We start from the raw sequence: 27184 nt of genomic DNA, 5'->3' as shown, positions 1-27184 counted from the left end.
TGAAGCAGGAAAGGGGGTGTTTGAGTTGGGGCAGGAGGTGGGGAGCCTCAGAATACTGACACCAGGGCTTTTGGGGATGGAAGTATGGAGGCGAGAGCTGGAGGGAGGCCAGCTGGGGCAGAGGCGGTGCAAGAGGAGGTGCTGCTAGGGGCCCCCTGGTCTCCTTCACCTGGGTGTGGTGTGCACGCTTTGTCCCCGTGGGGCTGGCGGTCCAGGCAGCAAGGCTCCAGCCAGCAGAAATCACATCCTCTGTGTGCTGTTTCCCTGCCCTGCTGGCTGCCCTGCAGGGCCCAGCTCTGCCTTAGGCATAGCGGTGTGGAAAAGATCCTTGCACAGGCTTCATTTAGTCAGAACTGTCACTGAGCAGAGGTTTATTTCAAATAGTGAGTGTCGCTAAGTGACACTAAGAGAGTCTCTAAGTGTCGCCCCCACTCTCCTAACCCTGGCCGAGCTGACCTCCGAGACAAGCCAAGGGGATGGGAGAAGACCTGGTTTTAGAGTGGGGCATGGGAGTGATGGCTGGCCTGGTGGGGGTGAATGAAAACGCCTTTGGGGAGCATCAAACTCTGAGAAAGGAGAGAGAAAAGATGCTGAGAGGCGGGAAGGGAATGGAGGTGCACCACCAGTTATGCCGCCTTGCCCAGGGTGCCCTGACTGCGGGCATTGCATTCCAGCGCATCAGGAGGAGAACCTAGTCATTCACTTACTTATTCATTCATTTGTTCAACGATTCATTCATTCAACAAACACTTACTGAGTGTCTGCTGGCACTGCTGCGGACTGAATGTCTGTGTCCTCCCCAAATTTATATGTTGAAATCCTAACCCCCAAGGTGATGGTGTTACGAGGTGGGGCCTTTGGGAGATGATGAAGAATGAGATTTGTGCCCTTTTAAAAGACCTCAGAGAGCTTGCTAGCCCCTTCCACCATGTGAGGACACAGCTAGAAGGCACCATCTATGAACCGGAAAGCAGGGTCCTCACCAGACACCAAATCTGCTGATGCCTTCATCTTGGACTTCCCAGATTCCAGAACTGTGGGCAATCAATATCAGTTGTCTATAAGTCACCCAGTCTGTGGTATTTTGTTATAGCAGCCTGGAAGGGCTAAGACAGGCACCATTCTGGATGCTGAGATTACAGCAGTGAGACAAAACAGACAAAAATCCTTGCCTCATTTAGCTTAAGTTCTAATGGAGAGAGACAGACAATAAACAAAGCAAACAAGTAAATTATATTATAGATCGGAAAGTGATAGATCCTGGGGGAAATAAAGCAGAGAAAGGGACAGGATGTGCCAGGATTGGGGGGATTTAAATTTTAAATAAGGAGGTGGGAGAAGGCCTAATGTGACAACATTTGGTATTTGTCAAGCAAACAAGGAAACATTACTCTGTCCCCTTTCTTAACAGTGTTTACTTGGGTTCGATTTCTATGGGCCTGGGACCTTCTACTGGATTGTTAACCCTGCATTTTGTTAGGTTGGAGCTGGAAGCTGAAAAGGGGCTCTAAGAGCTGACCCTAGCCCCTGAGGGATTCAGAACGCAGAGAGGTCATCCCACCTTGGTAATGACATGTGGAGAGGGAGTCAGGACTCCTGGGTCCCAGCCCCTGCTCCACCTTCAAATCGGGGTCCTCTCCGTAGAAACCAGCAGATGCCCTCAGCTGTGTGGGGGAAGGGCGGGCTCCACTCTGCTGGTTGTCCCCGAATGTGCACTTTGGGCTCAGAACTTTGTTCAGTTCTGAGAATGGACAGTAAACCACATGCTCATGGCCTGGAGTTTGAACTGTGCCTCTGCTTTGCTGCTGTCACCCTGGCAGGCTGCCTCAGAGCCTCTGCAGACTCCTGCTCCTACCCATCATCACCCTCAGAGTCTTCTGTGGCTCGTGGCCCTTTCTCTTCAGTGATGCCCAGGGCCTGAGTGGCAGGCAGCAGGTTGTGGGGAGGTGTTTCTTGTCATTAACCGTGAGCTCCCGGAGGGCTTGGACCACACCTGGCAGCCTGCTGGGCCCACACCGAGTGACCAATGCGAAGTCTTCCTATATAGAGGGGCCTTGAGTTTGCACGTGACTCTGGGTGGGGGGGGTCAGGCCCACTGGTGTGGATGGCACAGAGGGCAGAGTGCTTCGGGCTGGGCTCAACCTGCCTACTTACCCTAGCTCCGCCACTACCTCCCCGACCTTAGGCAAGTCACTTTGCCTCTTTGGGCCTCCCTTCTCCATCCTTAGATGATCTGATAATTTCTAAAATCTCTTGTGGCAGTACAGGGCTCTGATGATTTGGGAACAGGGATGGAGCTGGTAAATTTACACTGCAGTTCACTTTTCACCCCCCCTTTTGCAGCCTAGGGCTTAGCTGCCTTTTATTACATTCATATTTATTTTTCACCCGGGGAACTTTTTTTTTTTATTAAAACCATCTCATTAGCTAAACAACTATGCCTCTGCTTTCGCGGCAGCGGCTCCAGAGTGGCCTGGTCTCTCCTGCAGCTGTCCCCCGTCTACGCCGGGAAGACCTGCGGCCTGTGTGGGAATTACAATGGCAACCAGGGCGACGACTTCCTTACCCCCTCTGGGCTGGCGGAGCCCCGGGTGGAGGACTTCGGGAACGCCTGGAAGCTGCACGGGGACTGCCAGGACCTGCAGAAGCAGCACAGCGATCCCTGCGCCCTCAACCCGCGCATGAGTATGTGAACCCGGAGGCAAGGCAGGGACCTCGCAGAATCTCGAGGTCTCCACATTAGTGCAGTGCGTTCCGGAGGCAGTGCTCCCACCGCGGAGGGCGGGGGCGGGGAGCGAGCAAAGGGGTGGGGCTTTGTTCTTACCGTCAGCACTTGATCAACTGAACTGGGCCATTTGCTCTTCAAAGTCCCTTTATTGGGCGCCCTCCACGGGCCAACCCCCGGGAAAGAAAAAAAAAAAAGTCTACCGAGGCGGGAGGATCGCTTGAGGGCAGGAGTTCGAGACCAGTCTGGGCAACGTAGGGAGCCCCCATTTCTATTAAAATAATAATAATAATAATAATAATAATAATAATAAATTTGCCGGGCGTGGTGGGGCACGCCTGTAATCCCAACTACTTGGGAGCTACGTGGGACGGTTGTATGAACCCAGGAAGGTAAGGCCGCAGTGAGCCAAGATCGCATCTCTGCACTCCGGCCCGGGCGACAGAGCAAGACCGTGTCTCTACAGAAAAAATAAATAAATAAATAAATTCCATAGTCCCCGTCCTTCGACCTTCCCAGTCTCCTGCAGCAGCAGCTTACAAACTCAGCGTTAGATGATTGTAAGATAAATGGACTTGGGGGTGGGGGTGGCATTTGCAGATTTCTCTGCGTGACCTTGCAGCCCTCTATTAGCAGCACTGGGCTATTTCCAGGGGAGTGTTGACCGGGAGGGCGTGGCACCCCCCTTCTCCCCACCACATCCCAGGCTCGCTCCTCTCGCCCCACAGCCAGGTTCTCCGAGGAGGCGTGCGCGGTCCTGACGTCCCCCACATTCGAGGCCTGCCATCGTGCCGTCAGCCCGCTGCCCTACCTGCGGAACTGCCGCTACGACGTGTGCTCCTGCTCGGACGGCCGCGAGTGCCTGTGCGGCGCCCTGGCCAGCTATGCCGCGGCCTGCGCGGGGAGAGGCGTGAGCGTCGCGTGGCGCGAGCCAGGCCGCTGTGGTGCGTGCCCTCCCTGCCCGCAGCCCTCCGGGCCGCCCCCCAAATCCGTCCACGTGTGCTTTTCGAAGCCCTTTCTCTGCGTTATTTCCTGTGGAAAGAGGGCGTAGGGCATTGTGACAAACATGCGTGGGGAGGACGGTTCATTTGCACCCACTTTTCCCTTCCACCTCCCAGCAGGACAGGCGGTGGGGACGGGCTGATGATTCGGGCCTGTTCCAGGAAGACAGGTTGGCTCCTCCTACCTGGAGGCCTAGAACTTGGGGGTCCCTGCAAAGCTTGGGTTTCCCGTGGCCGCTGCCACCTAGTGTTCGTTCAGCACACGTAAGGTCAGGCTGTGGAGCGAGTGGGTCCCAGATCCCACTGGGTCTCCGCATCCCTTGAGAGTCTGATGAAGGCAATGGGAAATTCAATACAAACCCTTTGCTTGTAACTCCAGGCAAACCACCGATGGACAAAACCTCTGGCGTTGTATAAAGTTACGTAAAGGTGAATTACATCACTGTCCCCAGTTGGCTTTAGATTCTCACTCTGCACTGTTGGATTTCTGGCACCAGAGTTGGTATCTGCTCCCACTCTCTGGTCCCTTGGGTGGCTGGATTGTGCTCACTTTTTTGTTTTTGTTATTGCTCTGGGGACATTTGCTGCATGCCCAGTGTGGTCGGGCAACAGTGATGACGTAGAACTCCAAACTTCCTGTTAGGGTCACAGATGGAAACGGCCGCCCTACTAGATACCTATCCTACTAAGTAAAAGGATGAGTAGATTCAGGGCAGGGAAAACCAAGGAAGGCTTTCTGGAGGACGTGTACTTGTCTAGGGTTTTAAAAAGCTGCTTTCTTGGCAGAGAAGACTTGTTTCCAATGGTAGAATCATAGTAGGCATAGAAGTGACGAGTATATTCTGTTAAGAATAAGGCATAGTGGATATTCTGGTTTTTAGGGTAAAGTAGATGTGTTTAGAAATTAAAATGTAGGTGTAGTCCCAGCTACTTGGGAGGTTGAGGCAAGAGGATTGCTTGAGTCTAGGAATTTAAGGCTGCAGTGAGTTATGATCGCACCACTGCACTCTGACCTGGCCAACAGAGAAAGACCCTGTGTGTGTGTGTGTGTGTATGTGTGTGTGTGTGTGTGTATACATATATATATATATATATATATAAATAAAGTAGATGGTCCTGTTGGAAGAGGAGTTATGAGAAACAGTGAAAGGAATTAGCATCTATATTTAAGGAGCAGTGTAGGCATGGGGACCCTAGAAGTGCTACTATTTTGGGTCCAATGAGCCAACTCATGTTTTGAGTTGTAGAAATGTCATATGAAAGAGGAGCAGAGACAACAGTAAGGGCGAAAGGGACAAGCACATAATGCAGCAGCTGTGCCCTCCCCATTCCTCCAGCTCTGGGATGTCTTGGGGAGCCACAGGCTAGGGGCTGGGACAACTGGGTCTGGGTCCTTACTGGCAACTTTCCTGTGAGGTACCAGTTATGTGACCTTGAACCCTTCATGGAACCCCTTTGCACTTCGGTTTCTTCCTTAGCATTTGCTATTTAGAAATTGGGGAAAGTAATGAGGAGTGAATGAGATGCTGCTTGTGAATATTCTTTGCTTGTCCACCAATGTTAGAAATGATGCATTATCAGTATGCGGCAGCATCCGCAGGATTTCCTAATTTAGGACATTCTTCTGGAATGCTAAGGGCCCACTGAAATGTTCTTTAATCTGTCATGAACAGCCGTTCTTAACCTCCGCTGAACAGAACAGGGGAAACGGGCTGATGCTTCAGTAGTGGGGATAAGATTCAGTTAAAGAATGTCTTGACTCCTGAGGCATTATGATAGGGTAGAAAGGGTGTAGGAAGGAGCTTTCCCTGGAGACTGTTAAGGACAAGAGGGGTCTGTCTCTGTGGGTTTATGTGACAAGAGACTAGGCTGACCAGATGGCCTTGGGCTGTCCCTTTGTACCCAAGGCAGTTGGGTAAGTCTCCTGGGTTCTTGCCCCAATCTTTTCTTGACTTGGAGAAGAGCTCAGGCTCAGCTGTCCCCTCTACCCACTTCCACTTTCTCTTCCAGAGAAATGAACAGAGCTCCCTAAACCAGTGAATCTATTCGTAAGAAGAGGTCACATCAATTGGAGACATTCAGGGAGCACAGACTTACCATGTAGCTACTTTGTGGGATGGTGTGAGGAGATTGATGAGAAGCACACACATTTTTTTTCCTCTTGCAAATTGGTTGTGCTTCCTATGGGAAGACAGGACCACAGGCTTTCTGAAGGCAAGGACCGGGGCTGGCCATCTCTGCCTCCCTGGGCCTAGCATAGCCCCTGGCATGCAGTGGATACACAAGAAGTGTCTGCTAAACTGAGATGTGCATTGTTTCTTTGGGGAAGAAGGCTAAAGGAGAAATTTAATAAGGCTCCAAGCCAGCTCTAGAGATAGCCTATCAGAACAAAGAAAGTTCTCAAGTCTAGCTGCTTTTTAATGGGTAAAATGTGCCCTTGTCATTGTAGGCGCAGGTGGTTGAAAGACGTCTCCATCTTTATTGTCTAACACATCCTGTCTTAACCTACACTCCCTCAGTATTCATCCAATAATCCAACCTTTCCATTCTTGCAGAGAAAAATCAATGTCTAATAGGATTAAAGAGGCCCTCCCTTCCCAGCTACCTTCAAACACCAAGTTCAGGGTGGTTGTAGGAGCGGGAGGCTGCAGGGTCTCTCCAGAGGCGCCCCACTCCATTGTTCAGGTTCACGGCCAAGGCTTACTTTTATAACATCTGTGAAATGCCCTGCCAGTAGGTTTCTGCTGGAGCAATGGATTTGAACAGAGAGGGGAAGGATTGTGATGGTCTCAGAAGAAGCATGCCCAGGGTGAGGTTCTCATTTCTTGGGCAGCAGCTGGTCTGCACAGGGAAGGCATTTTGAAAGGGCAGAATGCTCCCCACACCTTCCCTGTCCTCTACCCTGCCCATAAGGAATTTTGTCACCAGAACGCCAGAGCTTCTGAGGCCTAGGCCTTTCCCTGGAATACTCCTTCCTTCTTGGGACCGCTGAGCTGGGGCTGTTTCCTTAGCAATAAGAATAATAATTATTATCAGTGAACATTATTAGCAGTGAACATTCTCCACGTGCCAGACATTCTTCTAAATGTGTTAGCTCATTCAACCTTCACAAAGACTGGGTGGATACTGTTATTCCATCCAGTGAGGATACTGCCCAAGCTCACACAGCCAGCTAGTGGTGGACCTGGGCGTGAACCCAGGTATTTGGGATACAGAGCCTGTTCCCTTAGCTGCATTGACACTTTGCTACACTTCCTCCTGGCTTGTGTCTCTTGCAGTATTTTTCTGTGGGAGGCTAGGGAGGGTGAGGGGTGTGGGCAGATGGGTGCAGCCCATTTCGCTGTGGTAGGTATGAGTGTCCCTCCTCTTTGGGACCAGCATGTCCTCAAAGGGACTGTTTTCTTTCTAGAGAGTAATGGTTATGAGCATGAGCTTTAGGGCTGCAGAGAGCTGAGTTCAAATCCTTCCTCTGCTTCTTCCTGTGAGGTATACCCCTAACAAGTCACTCAGCCTAAGTTTCTTGAAAGGGGGTGATGATAGCTAACTCAGCATGAGGCATAGAGCCCACATAAGAGCAAGGCATTCAGTAGGTGCTCCATAAATGGTACTCATTGTTGTCACGGGGTATGCCCTTGCCCGTCATTCCCAGTACTTTTTAATATTCACAGCTTCAAAACCTGCCAGGATTTCTACTACATCCTAGGCTTTGGGAATTCAGAGATGACTAATGCACATTCCCTGTGGTTGAGGAAAGGAGAAAATGTGTGCCTCCATAATTATAATACATATCTGCATGCTGAAAAATACACATTTGCTCATAGTGGGAAAGGAAGTTGGTGACCATACAGATATAATTGGGGGTCACTTGGGGAAAACTGGGTAAAGGGTACCTGGGATCTTTCTGCATTACTTCTTGTAATTGCAAGCAAGTCTACAATTATCTCAATAAAAATTTTAATTAAATAATTGGGGGTCACAGCTACAAGGGGTGGCAAGTCCTAGAACCACAGTCCTTGCTGTCCAACATTCCCGCTGAGCTCCTCTCTCTTCTAGAGCTGAACTGCCCGAAAGGCCAGGTGTACCTGCAGTGCGGGACCCCCTGCAACCTGACCTGCCGCTCTCTCTCTTACCCGGATGAGGAATGCAATGAGGCCTGCCTGGAGGGCTGCTTCTGCCCCCCAGGGCTCTACATGGATGAGAGGGGGGACTGCGTGCCCAAGGCCCAGTGCCCCTGTTACTATGATGGTGAGATCTTCCAGCCAGAAGACATCTTCTCAGACCATCATACCATGTGGTAAGTGCAGGCAGCAGTGTCAGGGACCTCTAAAACAGCAGAGCTGGGGAGGAAAACGGGACCCCCAAGTCCTTTACTTCATGGATGGGTAAACTGGGGCCCAAGGAAGGAAGTGACTTGTCCAGAACTGTACAGCAAGTCAGAAGCGGAGCTGGGATTTGGTCCAGGTCTTCTGACTTCCTTACTACACAGGGAACTGGGATTCCTGGCTGGCAGTAGGAGTTCTTGAGTTTTATTGCCAACTGTTATGTGTTGGCCCCCATTTCTGGGCTTTAGGTCTCAGTTTTCCTTTTCTGGAACAGGAAAAGGGAGATCTGCCTGTCACCCTCCTTTCCGGCCTGCTTTCAGTATTCTCAAGCTGAAGCATTTGAGCAGGAAGAACATGGACCACTGCAGCGCTGCCTCCATGGGGCATTGCTAACCTGACCTGCTTCATGCACTTCCCCAAAATAGCTCCAAATCATGCTTGCTTCCTGCAGCTCTTTGCCTAGGCCTTCTGTGACGGTCGGTTTCAACAGGGTTGCCATGAGCATGGAAGAAATTTACAACAGGACATTTGTTGAGCAAACACTTACCTGTCACCTGTTCTGTCTTAGTTCTGGCTAAGAATCGGTGGTCTAAAGATGAGCCAGGCTGGGGCAGTGGCTCACATCTGTAATCCCCAGCACTTTGGGAGGTGGAAGTGGGAGGAATGCTTGAGCCTGGGAGTTTGAGAGCAGCCTGGGCAACATAGTGAGGCCCTGTCCCTATATACAAAGAAAAAAAAATAGTTGGCCATGGTGGTGCATACCTGTAGACCCAGCCACTTGAAATACTGAGGTGGGAAGATTGCTTGAGCCCAGGAAGCCAAGGCTGCAGTGAACTGTGATCGCGCCACTGCATTCTAGCCCGGGTGACAGAGGGAAATCCAGTCACCAGACACAGTACCTGATAGTCTACTAGGGAAGACCAGTTAGAAACATCCTGATTGGCCAGGCACAGTGGCTCACGCCTGTAATCCCAACACTTAGGGAGGCCGAGGTGGGCGGATCACGAGGTCAGTAGATCGAGACCATCCTGCCTAACACGGTGAAAATACAAAAAATTAGCTGGGTGTGGTAGCGGGTGCCTGTAGTCCCAGCTATTTGGGAGGCTGAGGCAGGAGAATTGCTTGAACCCAGGAGGCGGAGGTTGCAGTGAGCTGAGATCTTGCCACTGCACTCCAGCCTGGGTGACAGAGCGAGACTCCATCTCAAAAAAAAAAAGAAAAAAAGAAGTCCTGATTATGGAAAACTTCAGACAGACATTAAAGTAGAGAGAATAGTATAAGGAGCCCCAACGTATCCATTCCCAGCTTCAATGATTATCAGCACTTTACCATTCTTATTTTGTCTATTGACTCCTCTGCTGTGTGGCTGGAATAGTTTTTTAAAAAAGCTGTAAATATTACATCATTTCACCTGCAAACACTTCAGTATGTATTTCAATAAATAAACGATTAAAAAAGTAAAGGTAACCATAGTACCATTATTAACCTGAACATGAACAATAATTCCTTAATAACGTCTAACATTCAATCCATGTTCACTTCTTTTTTTTTTTTTTTGAGACTGAATTTTGCTCTTGTTGCCCAGGCTGGAGTGCAGTGGCACAATCTCGGCTCGCTGCAACCTCCACCTCTGGGGTTCAAGCGATTCTCTTGCCTCATCCTCCCGAGTAGCTGGGATTACAGGCACCTGCCACCACGCCCCGCTAATTTTTGTATTTTAGTAGAGACGGGGTTTCACCATGTCAGGCTGGTCTCAAACTCCTGACCTCAAATGATCTGCCCGCCTCGGCCTCCTAAAGTGCTGGGATTATAGGCATGAGCCACCACGCCCAGCCTGGAGGATTGTTTTGAGGTGGAGCAGAAGTCTAGGGACTAAACGCACAAGGTGTACTCCACAATCCCCAAGGTAAGTCCTCTGGCATGAACGCATGCTATATGAAGGAAGACTAAGACTGGAGGGAAGTTGGGATGAGGTTCAGGGGTCTTCAGAAGTGAGGGGGTGAGCACTGATGCTGGAGCAGTAGGAATGGGGCCCCTGGAAGGTTCTTAGCAGGGAGCAAATAGGATCCAAGAGTAACTTCAGGGGGTGGGTTTTGGGAGCTGCATGAGGTATGATGGCAGGGAGAGCATCTGCAGGAAAACGTTGACGTTGACCGATAAGAAGGTAGTGAGGCCTTGGATCAAGCAATAGCAGTAGAAATGGAGAGTGGAAGCCAGAAGCCAGAGACGCTGGGAAAGCAGATGGACTAGTGGGATGTTTGAGAGGAGGAGGGGCTGTTGCAGATGGCTCTGGAGTTCTGAACTTGAACGCCTGTGAGGACAGTGACGCAAGAACAGCAAGAGGGCCCTCTGGAGGTAGAGGGCAAGTGATGGCTTTGGTTTTGGCCTTAATGACTTTGAGTTACCATCTTGGTGAACAAATGGAATCAACAGCTTGAAATGGGTCTGGAAGGTGAGTGAGAGGTTGGGGTGGAGAGAAAGATGTACATGGAGGTGACAGTTTCAGCCATGAGAGTAGTGAGGATCCCTAAGGGGAGTGGGCCAGAGGGCAGAAAAGAGGACTGAGTCAGAACTTGGGGGAATGTTCAGAGGGCAAGAGGAAGAAAAAGAGGATTGCATGAGAGAGGCCAAAGATCAAAGGCCAGTAAAAAGGGCAGAACCAGAGCAGTGCCATATCATGGTAATGAAGGGCAGAAGGGAGTAAGGACCTCCTCTGCAGGACTGCTGACTTGGCCTTAGCCCAGTGCTGTTTTACTACAGTTGTCTGGCTATAGTTTTCCAGGAGTTTCTCTCTGGGACCTTAAAACAACACTGTTGGGCAGGCAGGACTTGCTTTTTTAGTAAAGAATTTGAGGCTTAAAGAGACTATCACTTTCCTAAATCAGCCAGCAAGTGACTAGAGCCCAGGGATTCTTGAACTCTCCTTATTACAGTGAGAATAGACGGTTGAATCTGGCGATCAGAAGGTCATGGTGGCCTCTGTGTTTCAGTGGTAAGGATAGAGGCTAGACTATAGGAAGTTGGTATGACTTGGGAGGGCAGCAACTGTTGCTGGCTATTTCACTAAAACCGAGAAGGTGGGAGAAGGTGCGCCTTGGCCCCTGGGTGAACAGGGTTGGGGAGTGACCCTGGCTTTGGGCTCTTTTTAGGGTTTGACATCAGCGACCTCTCCATGTCTGCGTCCTCCTTGTCTCTCTTTTAGGCACCAGGGCTGAAAGCTATTCAGCAGCTTGTCTTTCCACTTCATTTAGAAAATTGGGTTTCACGGAGGTGTGTTGGAAGGACCTCGGGGCCTGTGTGCCGCTGTTTATTTTTATTCTTTAGACAACACACTGGAGAATGAGCCTCGCTGGAGCAGGTGCTAGTGGTGGTCGTGAAAAGGTGGCAGGAGGGTGAAATGCCATGGCCTGGAGGTTCTGCAGACCGCGTGCTTGGTCATCCCAGCGGCCATCACAACGGAGTATTTCTTCTTCTGCAGACCAGGCTCAGGGCCAGGAGTTGATTTTAAACCTATCTTTGAGGCTTTTTAGAAAATTAAGCTTTTGGGTCATGTCCAAATGACAGATTGAACATGACATTTACGGGGGCGGGTGGAATTTTCTCCCTTAAAACTAGGTATTAGTTAAAAACCAGAAGAAGGCATGGGTTCTGCATGTGCTCAGAAAGGGAAGGGCTGATTCTCTTGTTCATTCAACAGATATTTATTGAACAGCAGCTGCATTAAAAATGTTCAAAATCATTACAGTCAGCTGGGCAAGGTGGCTCACGCCTGTAATCCCAGCACTTTGGGAGGCCGAGGTGGGCAGATCACTTGAGGTCAGGAGTTTGAGACCAGCCTGGTCAACATGATGAAACCCTGTCTCCACTAAACATACAAAAATTAGCTGGGCATGGTGATGCGTGCCTGTAATCCCAGCTACTCCGGAGGCTGAGGCCGGAGAATTGCTTGAACCCGGGAAGTGGAGGTTGCAGTGAGCTGAGATCATGCTGCTGCACTCCAGCCTGGGCGACAGAGTAAGACTCTGTCTCAAAAAAACAAAAACAGGCAGGGCACGTTGGCTCACGCCTGTAATCCCAGCACTGTAGGAGGCTGAGGCGGGTAGATCACAAGGTCAGGAGATCGAGATCATCCTGGCCAACATGGGGAAACCCCGTCTCTACTAAAAATACAAAAATTAGCTGGGTGTGGTGGCACATGCCTGTAATCCCAGCTACTTGGGAGGCTGAGGCAGGAGAATCGCTTGAACCAGGGAGTAGGAGGTTGCAGTGAGCCGAGATCGAGCCACTGCACTCCAGCCTGGCGACAGAGTGAGACTTGGTCTCCAAACAAAACAAAGCAAAACAAAACTGAATAAAATTATTACAGTCTGAGAAATGCAAATTAAAGCAATGAGTATGACTTCATACTAGACTGGAAAAATTAGACATCTGGATAATGCAGAGCTGAGGGGCATGGGGGCCTCATCTGCTTTTGTAAGGCATAGACTGGTTGAGTCATCTAGGAGAGTACTTGGCACATCATGTGCAGGTCAGGTGTTCACACCTGCTATCCCCGCCCTTCTGCCTCTGTGCAGATAGACTAAAATCCTTATACACATTCATTAGGACACATGTCTGCAGATGTTCAGCACAGCTTTGTGTGTGGTGGTGAGGAGCAGGTGACAACCTATGTCAATCACTGGGACACTGAGTGGGTAAAAGGTGTGTTGTGCAACAGAAGTCACAGACAAGTGGTCCATGTCTTCACAGGGATGAATCTTACAAACACGGTGCTCAGTGGGAAAAGCAAAACACAGCATGCTATGTGATATCATTTATACAAATTAAACATACATACAAAGCAACCGCAGACGTTTTATAAAAATATGCAGTCAGTTAGGAGACTTTTACGTAGTCCAGGCAAGAGGTCATAGTGTCTTGTCTCATGACAGTGGAGATAAAGTGGATATGAATTTCAGTGGTATATTGGAGGCCAAGTCCAAGGGCTTGATGATGAATCAGATACAGAGGATGAGGGAGAAGACAGTGGCAGGGATGATCCTGGGTTTCTGGTTGCGAAGCCAGATGGATGGCATCACCATTCAGTGAATCAGCCCTGGAGGAGAATTGGCTTTGGTCGGGGGATCATGAGTTTAGTTTTGAATATACTGAGTTTGAGGTGTGTTTGAGACTCACTACATTAGTGAGACCATGTAGGCGTTTGAGTATATGGGTCTGGGGTTCAAAGGAGCGGTCCGAGCTGCTGATGTGGATTTATGAGTCATGTCTGTGATTGGAGCTGGGGATGGCAGCAGAGTGTGAGAAGAGGAGCGAGCCTAGGACAGAGCCTGGGGAAGGCCAATATTGAAAGGCCAGGCAGTGGGGGCACATGAAAGCTGAGGCTGAGAAGGAGGAACCAAGGAAGTGGGAGGAAAACCTGGAGAGAGAAATATTTTTTTTCTAGAAGAGTGGAGTGTTCAACAGTGATGAATAATGTTGAATGGGATCAATTAAGCAAATAACTGAAAAAAGCAAATAACTGAATTAGTGACGTGGGGATCATCCATTGGTAACGTTAGCAAGCTGTGCTTCAGGAGGGGTTATGGGACTGGGACCTGGTTGGAAGGGGCAGAGAGTGAGTGGGAGGTGAAGATGTGGAGGCAGCGAGTATAGACGAGTCTCGTGAAGCTCGGCTATGATTTTCTTCTCTGCAGCTACTGTGAGGATGGCTTCATGCACTGTACCATGAGTGGAGTCCCTGGAAGCTTGCTGCCCGACGCTGTCCTCAGCAGTCCCCTGTCTCATCGCAGTGAGTACTGTCCCCCTGGAAGGCCCATTGACTCCATCCTGCCCAGATTCCTCACGTGTGGAATGGCGGGAGAGAGCTGGGTGACACTGTCAGATGTGCGTGGGCACCCAGGCATGGGTCTGGCTTCGCCCAGGATCGCCTTTATTTCTGGGTTTGTGTGAGTGACTTTCAGGCCAAGGCATGTCTTTGCATGTGTCAATCCCGACCATTGAGGCAAGGAGTATTTGATTTCGTGTAAGGGGAAAGACCTGCAGATAAATTCTATGAGACCCCTATTTTGCCCGTGGAGACCTTAACCCAGTGGATAGCTGTGAGTTGGTGGCCTTGATTGTGATGACAGTCACCCTTCTTTGATGGCCTCTTGTTTCCTATGGACATGCTGATGAAGACAGCTCTTTCTTGAGAAAGCTTCTTGGATGGGTTTGAAAGAGAGAAAGAGAAGGGTTGGGTCCGTTGCTCTCCATTCGAAGGTCCTAACGGTGGCTGCACTGTCTTTTTTTTTTTTTGAGAGTCACACTCTGTCACCCAGGCTGGAGTACAGTGGTGCAATCTCAGCTCACTGCAACCTCTGCATCCTGGGTTCAAGCAATTCTCGTGCCTCAGCCTCCCAAGTAGCTGGAATTACAGGCATACGCCACCACACCTGGCTAATTTTTTGTATTTTTAGTAGAGACGGGGTTTTGCCATGTTGGCCAGGCTGGTCTCGAACTCCTGACCTCAAGTGATCTGCCTGCCTCGGCCTCCCAAAGTGCTGGGATTACAGGCATGAGCCACCACGCCTGGCCTGTTGTACTGTTTAAGGACCAGGCATGGAAGGGAGAAGGGGCTGACCTGGTACTGGGGGTTTCACATTTACATTTATGGATCGCAGCACCCTTATTTGCTTCCAGAAGGCTTATCCTTGCTTAGAAAGGACTCTTCCAGTGGGAGAGAGATAAATGGCTATCTTCAATCTCCAGCTTGACTGCTTCCCTCTCTGCCTCTCACTTTCCACAAGGCTCCTTCTGTCCAAGGGACCCAGTTCTGTGCCATGGTGTTTGCTTCCTGGCTTGCCCTGCGTGACAGGTCTGGCTCCTGGCATGACCGACTGGAGAGCGTCTCTCAGCCTAGAGCTGGGGCAAGATCCCGAGGGCATGGGTGGCTCAAAGGTTGAGACCAGAACTTGTGACCTCAAGATCACTCCATCCTTCTGTGTCTTCTTCTGTCCCTCTCAGAGAGTTTCCCCCACACCCACTCTCTGTTGCATTCTGCCTCTCAGACCTACCTTCCGTGCTTCTGCTCAGAATCTTCTAGTCTGGTCACTGGAAAATGTAATATTTTTCAAAGTCAGGAAACTCCTGGGATTCTGTGCAGATTGGGAAAAAGCCGTTTAGCCTTTTGGAGTTTCAGTTTTCTAACAAGAGTTTCCATATAAAAATAAGGCTAGAAATTTTGACTGTTTTGCCCAGAGGAGCGAGTATGTGATACAAATGCTATTAAGTGCACCTGGGCTTTGGAAAGAAAGGTGCTGTGTCAGTCATCTGCTGTCAGTATTACCCAATTAGCCATTGATACCTACTAATTGCCACGAAGTAGGATATGTCAATGCGCAAAGTAGATAGAAATCCCTGGCTTCATGGAACATGCGTTCTAGTGGGCCCAGTGGCTTGGGGAGGACAGTGAACAAGTAAGTGAGATGTGTAGTATATCAGATGGTGAGAAGAACATATATAGGATATCAGAGGGGAAGCAGCAGGGAGGGGAGATTGGAGTGTCCAGGGATGGAGTGTTGCGGGTGTTGCAAATTCGCATGGAGTGGCTGGGCAGGGGCTGACGCGAGCGGAGATCTCTTTTAAAGCCATTGTGGTCAAATGGCCTTCTCTCCCCACATTAGTTGTAACCATTTAGGAATGATTCTGTTGGGTCCATTAAAACTCCTTTTTAGCACCCAAACTCAGGTCTTTTCAAGCCTGGGTCTGGAAATTTCTGCAATGCATCCTGATTCAATGTAACCTGCTATAGCAAGGTTAAGGGTGATGACAAGTATGGGACATTACATGAGAGCTGGGGTCAGAAGAGCTGCCACCAATGTAAGCCAGAGGTCAGAAGCCCAGGTGAGAAGATGCCCTCCCAGTCCCACACAGGGACCCTGGCTCAGGCAGCCGCTGGTCCCCGCGAGTGGGCAACTCTGAGTCTCTTGAATTTAGTCACAGACTCTAGGGGACCAAAGGACAGTGTGGAAGGTAGGTCCATTCTCTCCTCCACTAATCATCTCTTTGCTTTTCCTACCTTCAAGGCAAAAGGAGCCTATCCTGTCGGCCCCCCATGGTCAAGCTGGTGTGTCCCGCTGACAACCTGCGGGCTGAAGGGCTCGAGTGTGCCAAAACGTGCCAGAACTACGACCTGGAGTGCATGAGCATGGGCTGTGTCTCTGGCTGCCTCTGCCCCCCGGGCATGGTGAGTCACCAGGCACAGAGCTGGTGCCTGCCCTTCAGTTTTCCTGTAGGCAGGGATGAGTGAGGGGGCTGTGGAGCCGGAGAGAGGAAGAAACAAGGGCTAAACACGGATAATAATGGAGGTGGTGCTGGTAATGGGGGCATGGAGGCAGGGAGGCTCTTCTGTGGCAGAGTCAGCTGCCAAAGTCAGGGAGGGAGTTGTTAGGAAAATGCCTGGGGTTGATCCTCACAGGATCTGACAAAAATATAAGAACTTAGCTTACAGGAGTGCCATAGGAAGCAAAGAATTTCCAGAAAATACGTACAAGTAAAAACAAGCATTCCCACTAGAATTTTCCCAGGGGCTGCCTTCCATGCTATGAAAATGGAGGGACACACATATATTTGCATATGATTGACGTATATGCATATAATTTTCTATTTCAAAAAAAGACATTGATGTCCCTGCCGTGTCACTAGCAAGCCATGGGCCCAACAAGTCTCTTCCCCACAATGAAGCTTGTTTTCCTCATCTGTAATGTGAGTCGTGAGGTCTTGGCCGGCCCTTAACATTCCATGACTCCGGTGCTGTGCCTGAAACAGGCATGGAGGCCGTGCATCCAAGGCCGTGCTGGTTTATGACTCCTGGCTCCCATGTGGATGTTCTGCTGCTGGTGGCAATGATCTGACATGCCTACTCCTCCTTATCTCCCTCCCAAGTCTAATCTTAGCCAGTGTAGTATTAAATAGATTATGCATACACCCTGAAGGATGCAACTTCCAGATGTTTCTCTTTCAAAATGCATCCTGTCTTCTTGTTTTCCCGGACTCCAATTCCTTATACCCAAAGTGAATGGTGAGGAGTTGGGGCAGGGGCTGTGGAGGCCAGAATGGGAGAGGGTGGCTCTCAGATGGCTGTGGAGGGGACTTAGTGATGCCCAGGACTCCGCTTGAGGGGAAGTGTCCTGGACTGTGGGACCTGTCAATATTCTGTAGAGGGAATGTGGACTCAATTACCAGTGTCTCTCAGGAAGGCTGGGATTGCAGTGTGTGAAGGACAGATGCTTACTTTTCTACTTCCCCTTCAACTCTTTCTTCTCCCAAACAGAGAGACCAACTCTTGTTAATCCTCCCCTCCTCTGTCTTAGCCTCTGAGGGTTTTGGAACCATCTTTTCTGATGAGGAGAGCTAGCGATTGGCCAATGAGCACCTTTGAACTGGAAGGGTTGTTTGGTGCCTTAGCAGAAGGTGGATATCAGAAGGTGGATATCACGAAGGGTCTCTAAGGTGGGGAATCTCAGACCTGGGTAGGAACAAAAAATAGGAGAGGGCAGGGGAATCTTCCTTATTGCTCTTCTTTATCCCTGGGGCCTCTTAGGTAGAGTGTCTCAGAGTTTTGGTGTGGGGGAGGCGTAGATCATTGTCTCTTCATCATACTCAGCAGGAAAAGGAACATCACTCAGAGGACTATGTCAGCATTGGATATGCTTTGAAACAAACTTTTTTGTCATGAAGGAAAAAATACAGATAGCCTTAAATATTAATAACCACAATAATTATATTATGACCCCAAATCCAAAAAAGAGGACAGTGAGACCTCAAATACAGGCCGTGGCTGTCCTGTGAGGCGCTCGTTTCATTCCTGAAGCACTGGGCATGCATTCTGAGGACAGCACTTGGATACCTGTCATGTGACGAGGTGACTCGCACTTCAGCCACAGGGGATTTAAACTTGCAAGTTCATGTTGTAAGAGATTCGGTTATTTTCACAACTGCTTCCTTACGATGCCGGCGAGTGTGCAAATTATTGAGGCCAGATTCGAGAGAGCAGAGAAGTCCGTGTAATTTATTAAGGGTGCACAGCGTGCCGCCTGCAGCACGGGACACGTGTTCCTGGCCATAACACAAAGAAAATGGGGCTGGGCCTGGAAACACCCTGTTTGGGCCCATCTGATGGTGCAGACATCATCCCTCGGGGTGTTCCTCTGTCCAGTCTGTCCCTTGTGAAGGGGCAGGGTTGTGGGATGTCACTAAGGGCTTGGGGAAGGGGTCACGGATTCTGCATTCTTCTGAGGACTTGACAGGGGAAAGGGAAGTGGCTTTTTCCCGGGGGCAGATCTGTGGAGAGCACAAGGAGCAGGAATGGGGTGCAGAGGGCAGACCCGTCAGGCCAGGCTTCCCTGCTTTCCCACTCCATGCTCTTGTGCAATCCTTCAGTCTTTACCGGAAGCCCAGTCACCTCATGTGTTATGTAGACACCGAATTCCTGTTCTGCCTCCATGACGCATGGCTGCGGGCCCCAAGGAGATGTGTGTGAAAGCACTTTAAAGCCAGAGAGTTCTACAGAAGTGTAGGAATAGCTTTCATTGTTGTTTCTGCAACTATCCAAGCCTGTCTCAGAGGCTGCACCCATCAGTTCCTCCTGCTGTCCATAGGAGAGACCTGTAAAGGATGCTTTTTCTTAGATTTCCAGCCTGCTGTGGACCCATGCTTTTGTAAATACAATAAAAATGAATTCTCATAAAAATAAAACAAAAGCAATGACAAAAATAATATGTTCCCACCCAACTAAAAAATATTTTCAGCCGGGCGCAGTGGCTCACGCCTGTAATCCCAGCACTTTGGGAGGCTGAGGTGGGCGGATTACGAGGTCAGGAGATCGAGACCATCCCGGTAACACGGTGAAACCCTGTCTCTACTAAAAATACAAAAAATTAGCTGGGCGTGGTGGCGGGCGCCTGTAGTCCCAGCTACTCAGGAGGCTGAGGCAGGAGAATGCCGTGAACCCAGGAGGCAGAGGTTGCAGTGAGCTGAGATTGCACCACTGCACTCCAGCCTGAGCGACAGAGCGAGACTCAGTCTCAAAAAAAAAAAAATTTCTTTCTTTCTTTTTTTTTTTTTAATTTTTTCGAGACAGAGTTTTGCTCTGTCACCCAGGCTGCAGTGCAGTGGCATGGTCTCGGCTCACTGCAACCCCCACCTCCCAGGTTCTAGTGATTCTCCTGTCTCAGCCTCCTGAGTAGCTGGGATTACAGGCGCACGCGACCACACCCAGTTGATTTTTTTATTTTTAGTAGAGATGGGGTTTCGCCGTGTTGGCCAGGCTGGTCTCGAACTCCTGACCTTAGGTGGTCTGCCTACCACCGTCTCCCAAAGTGCTGGGATTACAGGTGTGAGCCACCATGCCCGGCCTTAAAAAATGTTTTCTTTCCTTTTTTTCATGATCCCTAAATCTAAACTCTTACTTCCCACTTTTTATGACATATAACAGACATAACATGACTCTGCCAAATTTCCCTAAGATTTTCTAAACACTTTCTCTTAGTTTCTGTGCTTGCGTCCTCACAGGCTGGCCCTGGCCCAGGGAATGCACTTTGAGCAGCCCTGTTCTCAGCCGAAGATTGTCTCTCCTCCTCTAAGGTGTCTCTCAGTGTCCACCGTATGCCCAGAAGCACCTGTTTGAAAATATTGGCGGAGGCAGAGAAAGAACCCCTCTCTTTCTGATTTGTCCCAGGCCTGGCACCTGCTTAGAGCAGAGGTTTTCTGGTTGACCCCACAAGCTGCAGGCTGTATCTGCTCCTGCCATCGTGCAAAGGTCTCCTGGCATGGGAATGAGGAGGATGGGGGTCCCTTTGCTAAGTGGTCCGCACCGTGATAAATGAAGGGCAGAGAAACCGCCTGGAAATGGCATGGTATCGGAACCTCACACTTCCAGGTTTGAATCCTGTCTCCTAACATCTACTTAAGTGAGTGGCAAGTCACTTAACATTTTGGCGTCTTAATTTTCTTATCTGTAAAATTGGCTTGCAGGCTGTTGGGAAGACTGGAGATGAGAGCAGCGAGCACATGGGAGGTGCTTAGTGAGTGGTGGTTTAATGACCACTAACTATTACAGTAAGTTCGTGGTGGGAAACGGTGAATCCTGCCATGAACAGAGATGCTGCAGGGAATTAGCACACACAGGAGCAACTTTTTAGATCCCAGTGTTCACTTTCTGAGACCCGCCGGATCAGTAAAATGAGGGGGTTGTGCTGGAAGATCTCCCAGGTATTTTTCTCTAGTTCAGAAATTCTTGGAGCCATGCTTGCCTGAAGCATCCATCTCTTTAAGTTAGACTATTACCTGCTACCACCACTAGGTGACAGCAAAGCACAACTCACTGCCCTGCTCGCCCTTCCTGAGTCCGGCCGCAAGGGTAACTCTGGGAGCATAGTAGAGGGCGGAGAAGAAGAAACCCTGAGGTCCCATTATGTCGGCCCCTTCTATCACACGGGAGGAGACTGAGGACAGAAAGGGAACAGAGCCGGGTCAAGCCTTCATAGTTGTATAGTGGAAATTCTGGTCTCCTGACTCTGAGACCAGGGCTCCTCTAATCTGAAACAGTTAGGCCTCTGTCTGGGAGATGCTGACTTCCTGTTTGAAACCTAGCAGCTACATCTCCCAAAATGCTGGTATTAGGAGCCTCTTGGTGGCGAGAAGTGTGGTTATGTCCCTGATCCCAGGATGTCCAGTTTCCTTACTGGCCCCATGTGAAGACTGAAGGAGTTGGGCACCACTTCTTAAAGTTCAGAGCTTGGGTTCATGGGCCCATCCAGAGGCGGCCTCACATGTGGGCGTTACACATTTTAAAAGATCCAAAGAAGGGCCTGTTTCAGAAATATCTCCTACATGGTCCATGATTTGCCACTCAGTCGGGCTTACTGAAATATAATAAGCAAAAATTCATTTTGGTTAACAAGCGAGAGGTTTAAAAAAAGCGGAACCTCATAAGTCTTCATAGGAGGAGTCATCACGCTCAGCAGGAGTGCTTTAATCAGATCACTCTCCTCCTCGCAAGCTTCTGGCTGAGTTCAGCTGCTTTGGCCTGAAAGTACTGATGGGGTAGGAGAATGAACGAGGGGCAGATGGAAGGTAAAAAAGCTTTTGGAGAGTGGGTCATGATGGTGTTCATGTATGGAGAGTTGGGGACAATGGGGCCTTTTCAGAGAAAGGTAACAAGACCAGTATTTTCCTACTTTATAATTTTCTTGGAGTGGACCAACACGTAGGACCACGTTCTCAGCCTGACCCCTTTCGGACTGAAGATGTCATGAGTTGGTGAGTGATGGGACGAGTATTTTTGCCAGGCTTTCTTCTGAAGTCTTCAGGGGACATTCATAGACTTTATCTTAGTAGCCTTCTGATGTCCCGAAGGGAAAAACACTAGACAGAGGTGGTTCTCTTCATTTTAACTGTGAGGTTTAAGTGACTTGCGACAAAATTTGGCCAGGGACTGCTGCGCTGGCCTGCCCTGCCTCTCTGCACAGCTCCCCTCTGCGTCCCATCCATCTCCTAAATCACCCCTTTATTTCCACGCCTATCTACCTCCATGAATTTCCACCTCCCTGAATGTCTTTGCCACTTTGGGATTCTCTGGGTGTTTTTAGCTGGGCTATTGTTACCTGCTCTCTCCCAAGTCAGGAAGTCTCGTGCTGTGTCCTGGAAACCCTTTCCTCTCGTTGACGGTTATGTTTTGTCTCTTCTCCAGCTCTCTTATGACCTAACTCCACACCACTGTGGCCTTCATAGCAGTCCTCACTTAATATCAAGGTCCTATTATAATATTGCTGTCCATGAATTAATAACCTCCTCTTGCTAACACGAGTCAGGGCAGAGAGCAGCCACGTGGTTTGCAGTGGGTGCTCAGAAGGAGGAGGAGGTGGCAGCTGCAGTCATGGCGTTGTTATCTCACACCTGAGCTGGGACTGGAGTGTTCTGTCCGCTGGAGGAGGGCTGGGCTTCCATAGACCCACACCTGGGTGACAGGAGGGTCTCCCTGGGCCATGAATGCATGGTGGGTTGTCCCATGGGTTGAATATCGTGGCGAGAGGTAAAAACATGCAGCATGCAGACCAAGAGGCCTGGGAGCCCCCAACCCGGCCTGCCCAACGGTGAGGGGCAACATGTGCTGCTGAGGTAAGGGGAGCCTGGCTTTGTTTCCTGGAGACCATCCCTGCATGTCTGTCCCACATGGTATTTGCCACAAGGAGGCGTATTATCTGGTTTCCGTTGACTGTAAGGCATCCGTGGGATACCTCAGTCATTCTTATAGCAGCCACTAGGTGGCGGGCCTCAGGCTTAAGTCAGAGCTGACACTGGACGGGGCGATGTGGACATGAACCCTAATTGTGACAGAGGCTTTGAATGCTCTGCTAGAGAGAGGTTTTTCAGCCCTCCCCAGCTCCCCCCAAGGTGCCATCTTCCCTACTGGGTGCTTAAGCTCATTCCCTCCCAAAAACAGTGGTTCCGGGAGGTAAGAGCTACCAAGAGTGGGGTCAACCTGCATCTTACGCTCTGCACTGTCATCCTGACCCATCAGCTGGGCCTCCAGAGATGCGGGAACACCTCCTGAGGTTGGGTGAAGATGGCATTAAGCAGTGGAGGATTCTTCCTATTTCCCTCCCCCCAACCGCCCCAACACACACATGCTCACATACGATTCTAGCCTGGGTCCTTGAAAGCCCTTTGTTCAGCCCAAGATTGCCCTGTTCCCAGGGATTTGTCCAGCTCCAGGCCTGGGAGCTCAGACTTGTCTGGGGAGTGACTGGGTCACGTGGAGCTGGAACTGTTCAGACCGGGAGCTTCTCGCCCTGCAGGGAGCTCTGGAGCCAAGGTGCCACAGTCCTTCACCTGGGGGTGACCCAGGCCTCTTTGAGAACCCCCAACGCTAGGCCACACCAGGACAGGCACCCAGGGCTGCCCCTTGGAGTCGGGACAGAAGCGTGTCTGCATGTTGAGCTCAGAGTGGGTTTGGCTGACTCTTCTGGGGCTGGTAGTTCTTAGTTCTTTTATTTTCTCAGCCCCAACAGACTGGAGGAATACAACATGCTCACGAAAGTAGTTTCCCGAGGGGTGAGGACGGGGAGGTAGAGCATACCCCATGAAGAGTGAACCGGGATACGGGAGACTGGGCAGGAGGGGGCCTGTGGCTTGGACCAGCCCCCAGACTCTAGTTCTGATCGATTTCTACTTATGCCCAATATTTGGCCCTCACCTCCAGAGTATTAAGTACTTATTAATTTTATTCAATATAGTGTTCATTTTCTTTAATTATAAACATAATACATGCTCATTGAAGAACACTTGGAAAAAAAATTTAAAACCGAAAAAGAAAATAAAATCCTCCCACTCGCCTATCCCAGCTCACCACCTGGAGGCAGATTCTGTATTTCCTTCTAGTTTTTTGTGAAATATATATACATTTGGAACCATATGTATATACAGTTTTTCTTCCTGTGTTAAAAATTAACAGCATAAGTATTTCTCACTTCATTTAAGATTCTTCCAAACGACCATTGTAATAGCACCATAGGATACTGGCGCCTGGTGATTCCTCAATGGATTTAGTCATTTTCCTATTAAGTGTTTCCAATTATTTTTGCAATGATAAATAATTCTCCATCAATCTTTGTCCATAATTCTATTTCCCTCAGAGAAATCCTTTCCTTGGGATGGCTAGGTGTAAGAATATGTGCATTTCAAGGCCTCTGGACATGATTTTTTGAAGTACCTTTGCAAAAATGTCCAGGTTACAGTGCCCCAGCAGGGCACGAGAGGGCAGAGGGCAGTCAGTGTCTTTAGTTGACAGGGAGGAGCCATGTAGATGGGAACCCATGTTTGCCAAGCCCTGGCCTGGGCATAGGATCCCTGTCCTGGCTTGGCCTGCAGTGGAAGCTGTCCCCCTGGCTCAGCCCTGGTCCTGGTGCCAGTCCCAGTGCTGGGCTTCCCCATAGGCTCAAGTCTCAGACAACACTTCCTGGAGTGGGCTGGAGGAGGGCTTTAGATCAGTCACTGTGGCCCTGAGGACTTTTGGATTCTTTTCTCTTAGGTCCGGCATGAAAACAGATGTGTGGCCCTGGAAAGGTGTCCCTGCTTCCATCAGGGCAAGGAGTATGCCCCCGGAGAAACAGTGAAGATAGGCTGCAACACTTGGTGAGGCTCAGTGAGGGGCTGCGCCGGGGACCCAGGCCCTGCGGGTGGAGTGAGGGCGCACGCGGCCACAGGACCTTCCGCACTTGCCTCCAGCCCCCTGTGGGAACCTGGTTACTCTCTGCCTTTCCTCAGTGCCTGTGTTTCTCCATCTGTAAAATGGGGAGAATCTTTTTCATCACCTGTGTCCATCCTGCATAGACACTATTCAACAGGTTAGTACAGTAGCCCTTATCCGAAATGCTTGGGACCACAACTGTTTTGGATTTTGGATTATTTTGGACTTTGAAATATTTGCATATACATAATGAGGTGTCTTAGGGATGGGACCCAAGTCTAAACATGACATTTATTTATGGTTCATATATACCTTATACACATAGCCTGAGGGTAAGTTTATACAATATTTTAAATATGTATTTAATGTGTATGTAGTATTTTTAATGTTTGTGCATGAAACAAAGTTTTGTGTACATTGAACCATCAGAAAGTAAAGGTGTCACCCTCTCAGCCACCCATGTGGTGTCATGTTGGTGCTCAAAGTTTTGGGTTTCAGAACATTTTGGACTTCAGAGTTTTGGATTAGGAATGCTCAGCTTGTATTTCTGTTCAGGGAGATGGGCCCCGGGGAAGACAGGGACCTCGCGCCACCAGTCATTGCATTTGGGGCCAAGCTGCCAGTGGGCACGGGGTCTGGAGGGTCCTTTCGTTGCAGGCCTTACACTGCCCATGAGCACTTCATGAGTGTGCTTGCAATGGCGTGGTTTGAGGTGAGGGTGGCTGGTTGCCTTCTCCCTTTTCCTTGGCCATCCTGCACGTAACCCCTCACCCTGCTCATTCAGCCTGCCTTTGACTTGGTGGCTGTGCACAGCCTTGGAAAGAGGCCTACTGGACAGAGGTAGAGAGGGCTGTCTCTTGGGCTTGAGGTCTGAGCTTACCACCTCTGACGCACAAGTGGGCTTCTTGATGTCAGCTCTGGTTACGGGTGGTGGCAGGGAGGGACACGTGGCAGTGGGCAGATCACTATAGATTTTAACAACGTGTAGCTGTGTACATCTTAACGTGTAGCTATGCACACAGGACTGCTCCTGGCAGAAGTGCGTACTTCATCACTCTTTTCTATACTCTGGGCTTTCCCACTGTTCTGTCTTGTTTTTCCCATTAGCCTCAGGCTTTCAACATCAGTGTGTCTGTTTTACAGACACCCTGTGGCCAATCTCAGGTAGATGTGGCTTCCAGGGTGAGGCTGAGCGAATTCATAACAGGAGGCCTAAAGAGCATCCGGGCCTCCTCCCTGGCTGCCTGGCTCACTTTGGACAACCCCTTCCCTTCTTTGCCTCAGTTTCCCCCTTTTAGGGAGAGCCACTAGGCTTTCCTGTCTCCTGCTGGGCCCCATGCTGGGCCTATGAAGTCCACACTCCACGCTACAGGTCCTCAACTTCCTTGGGCTTCCTGGAGGGTTGGGAGGCACCCAGAGTATTCTGTGTTCCTTCATTGTCTCCATGGCCCAGATGGGCCCCTCAAACCCAAGGTGCCCAACTTGTCATCTCTGCCATGACTGCTCCTAGTGTCTGTCGGGACCGGAAGTGGAACTGCACAGACCATGTGTGTGACGCCACGTGCTCCACGATCGGCATGGCCCACTACCTCACCTTCGACGGGCTCAAATACCTGTTCCCCGGGGAGTGCCAGTACGTTCTGGTGCAGGTGAGAGGTGGGGAGATGGGGAGAGGGTGCTGTTTCTTTCTAGAAGGGGTGGGAGGTGTGGCCTCAGGTTGGGTTCTGCGGGTCTGTCTGCAGAAACAACTCTGGGGTCTGGTTTCTACTGGAGTATTTCCCAATCCTTCACAGAAGTGCCTGAAGCGGTAGGGGATTTGAAGCTCAAAGTGGTTGTCCATTTTCCCTCTGCTCACCTGGGGACTTATAAAACGAGACAGAAGCTTGTTTGTTGTTGAGGACTGGTGTGGGAGAAAGGCTACTGCTAGTCTACATTAGCACAGATGTGGAATTAGAAAAAGGCATCTGTTCCTTCTGGTAGACACAGCCTCAGTCAGGGTGCATAGCTCAGGGAGTGGGTTGGGCTGGGAAGTCAGTCCCGCTCAGCCTCCCTTCCAGCACCCTGGGCAGTGCACAGTCTGCAGGTGTTGTGCAGTGGCCCTGGACAGGGGGATGGTGGAAATGACCCCTGGAGTTTGCTTCCCACGGTATGGCTTTGTGGAATTCTCCGCCATTTTAATGTCTAACTTGGTACAATTCAGAATGGGAAGAGTGGGAGGATGGGACACAGGAAAGTCATCCTGCCCAGCAGATGAGAACGATCCAGGAATCCTCACCGGTGAGTGTGGGCAGCAGCCCCTCTGCCTCCCACTCCCCACTGCGTGGATTCTTGTAAGTTTCTCTTTCTGGTTGACATCAACTGTGTAAGCAAGGAAGTATGAGTGCTTTTCTCACCAGAGCTGAGGCGCTGTACTCTGTGAAGCTTTGAACAAATATGGTCCCTCTGTCTCCATTCCCAGGAGGAGGAGGGGCGGGAGCTTGGTGTGGTCTGAATGGAAGACCACAAACCCATAGGAGCCCCAGCCCCAGAGGCTGAGTTGCAGGAGCTGGTGAGTCAGGCAGCGTGGGTGACTGTGGACCGACCACTCGTGTAGAGCATGCTGGGCATGGGGCGGAGCCAACAGCAGCCTCCACAGTCCCCACCTCACACCCGGGCTGGCCCAGAGAGGCAGGCAGTGTGCTGGGGACACAGGGCATGCAGACCAGGCAGGGAACCTATGATCTGGGGGGATATGCGCCCCTTTAGAGCTTTCCCAGAGATTCTGTATGGAAGTTTCCCAGCCTCAGCAGCAAAAGACGGGGCGACACCAGCTTTGCAGAACAACTACCCAGCCCATTTCAAATCTGAACATCCAGGAAAAAATTAATTCAGTGCAGCAAGGACCAGACAGCCGGTCAGCATCTGCTGC

At 50.1% G+C, this 27184-nt stretch overlaps 1 protein-coding gene across 1 annotated transcript in view; it reads left to right on the top strand.

The window, feature by feature from the left end:
- The window catches only part of VWF (von Willebrand factor), a 176004-nt gene that overhangs the window by 64431 nt on the left and 84389 nt on the right, over window positions 1-27184 (top strand). The window contains exons 14-20 of the mRNA XM_003820327.5: window positions 2490-2685; window positions 3454-3669; window positions 7780-8020; window positions 13742-13836; window positions 16112-16272; window positions 24118-24221; window positions 25787-25925. Of these exons, the coding sequence (XP_003820375.3) occupies window positions 2490-2685; window positions 3454-3669; window positions 7780-8020; window positions 13742-13836; window positions 16112-16272; window positions 24118-24221; window positions 25787-25925 (1152 nt within the window). The remainder of the gene's footprint in view (window positions 1-2489; window positions 2686-3453; window positions 3670-7779; window positions 8021-13741; window positions 13837-16111; window positions 16273-24117; window positions 24222-25786; window positions 25926-27184) is intronic.

Source organism: Pan paniscus, chromosome 10 (assembly GCF_029289425.2).
Source record: "Pan paniscus chromosome 10, NHGRI_mPanPan1-v2.0_pri, whole genome shotgun sequence".
Classification (NCBI taxonomy): domain Eukaryota; kingdom Metazoa; phylum Chordata; class Mammalia; order Primates; family Hominidae; genus Pan; species Pan paniscus.
This window is presented reverse-complemented; position numbering and strand designations above follow the sequence as displayed.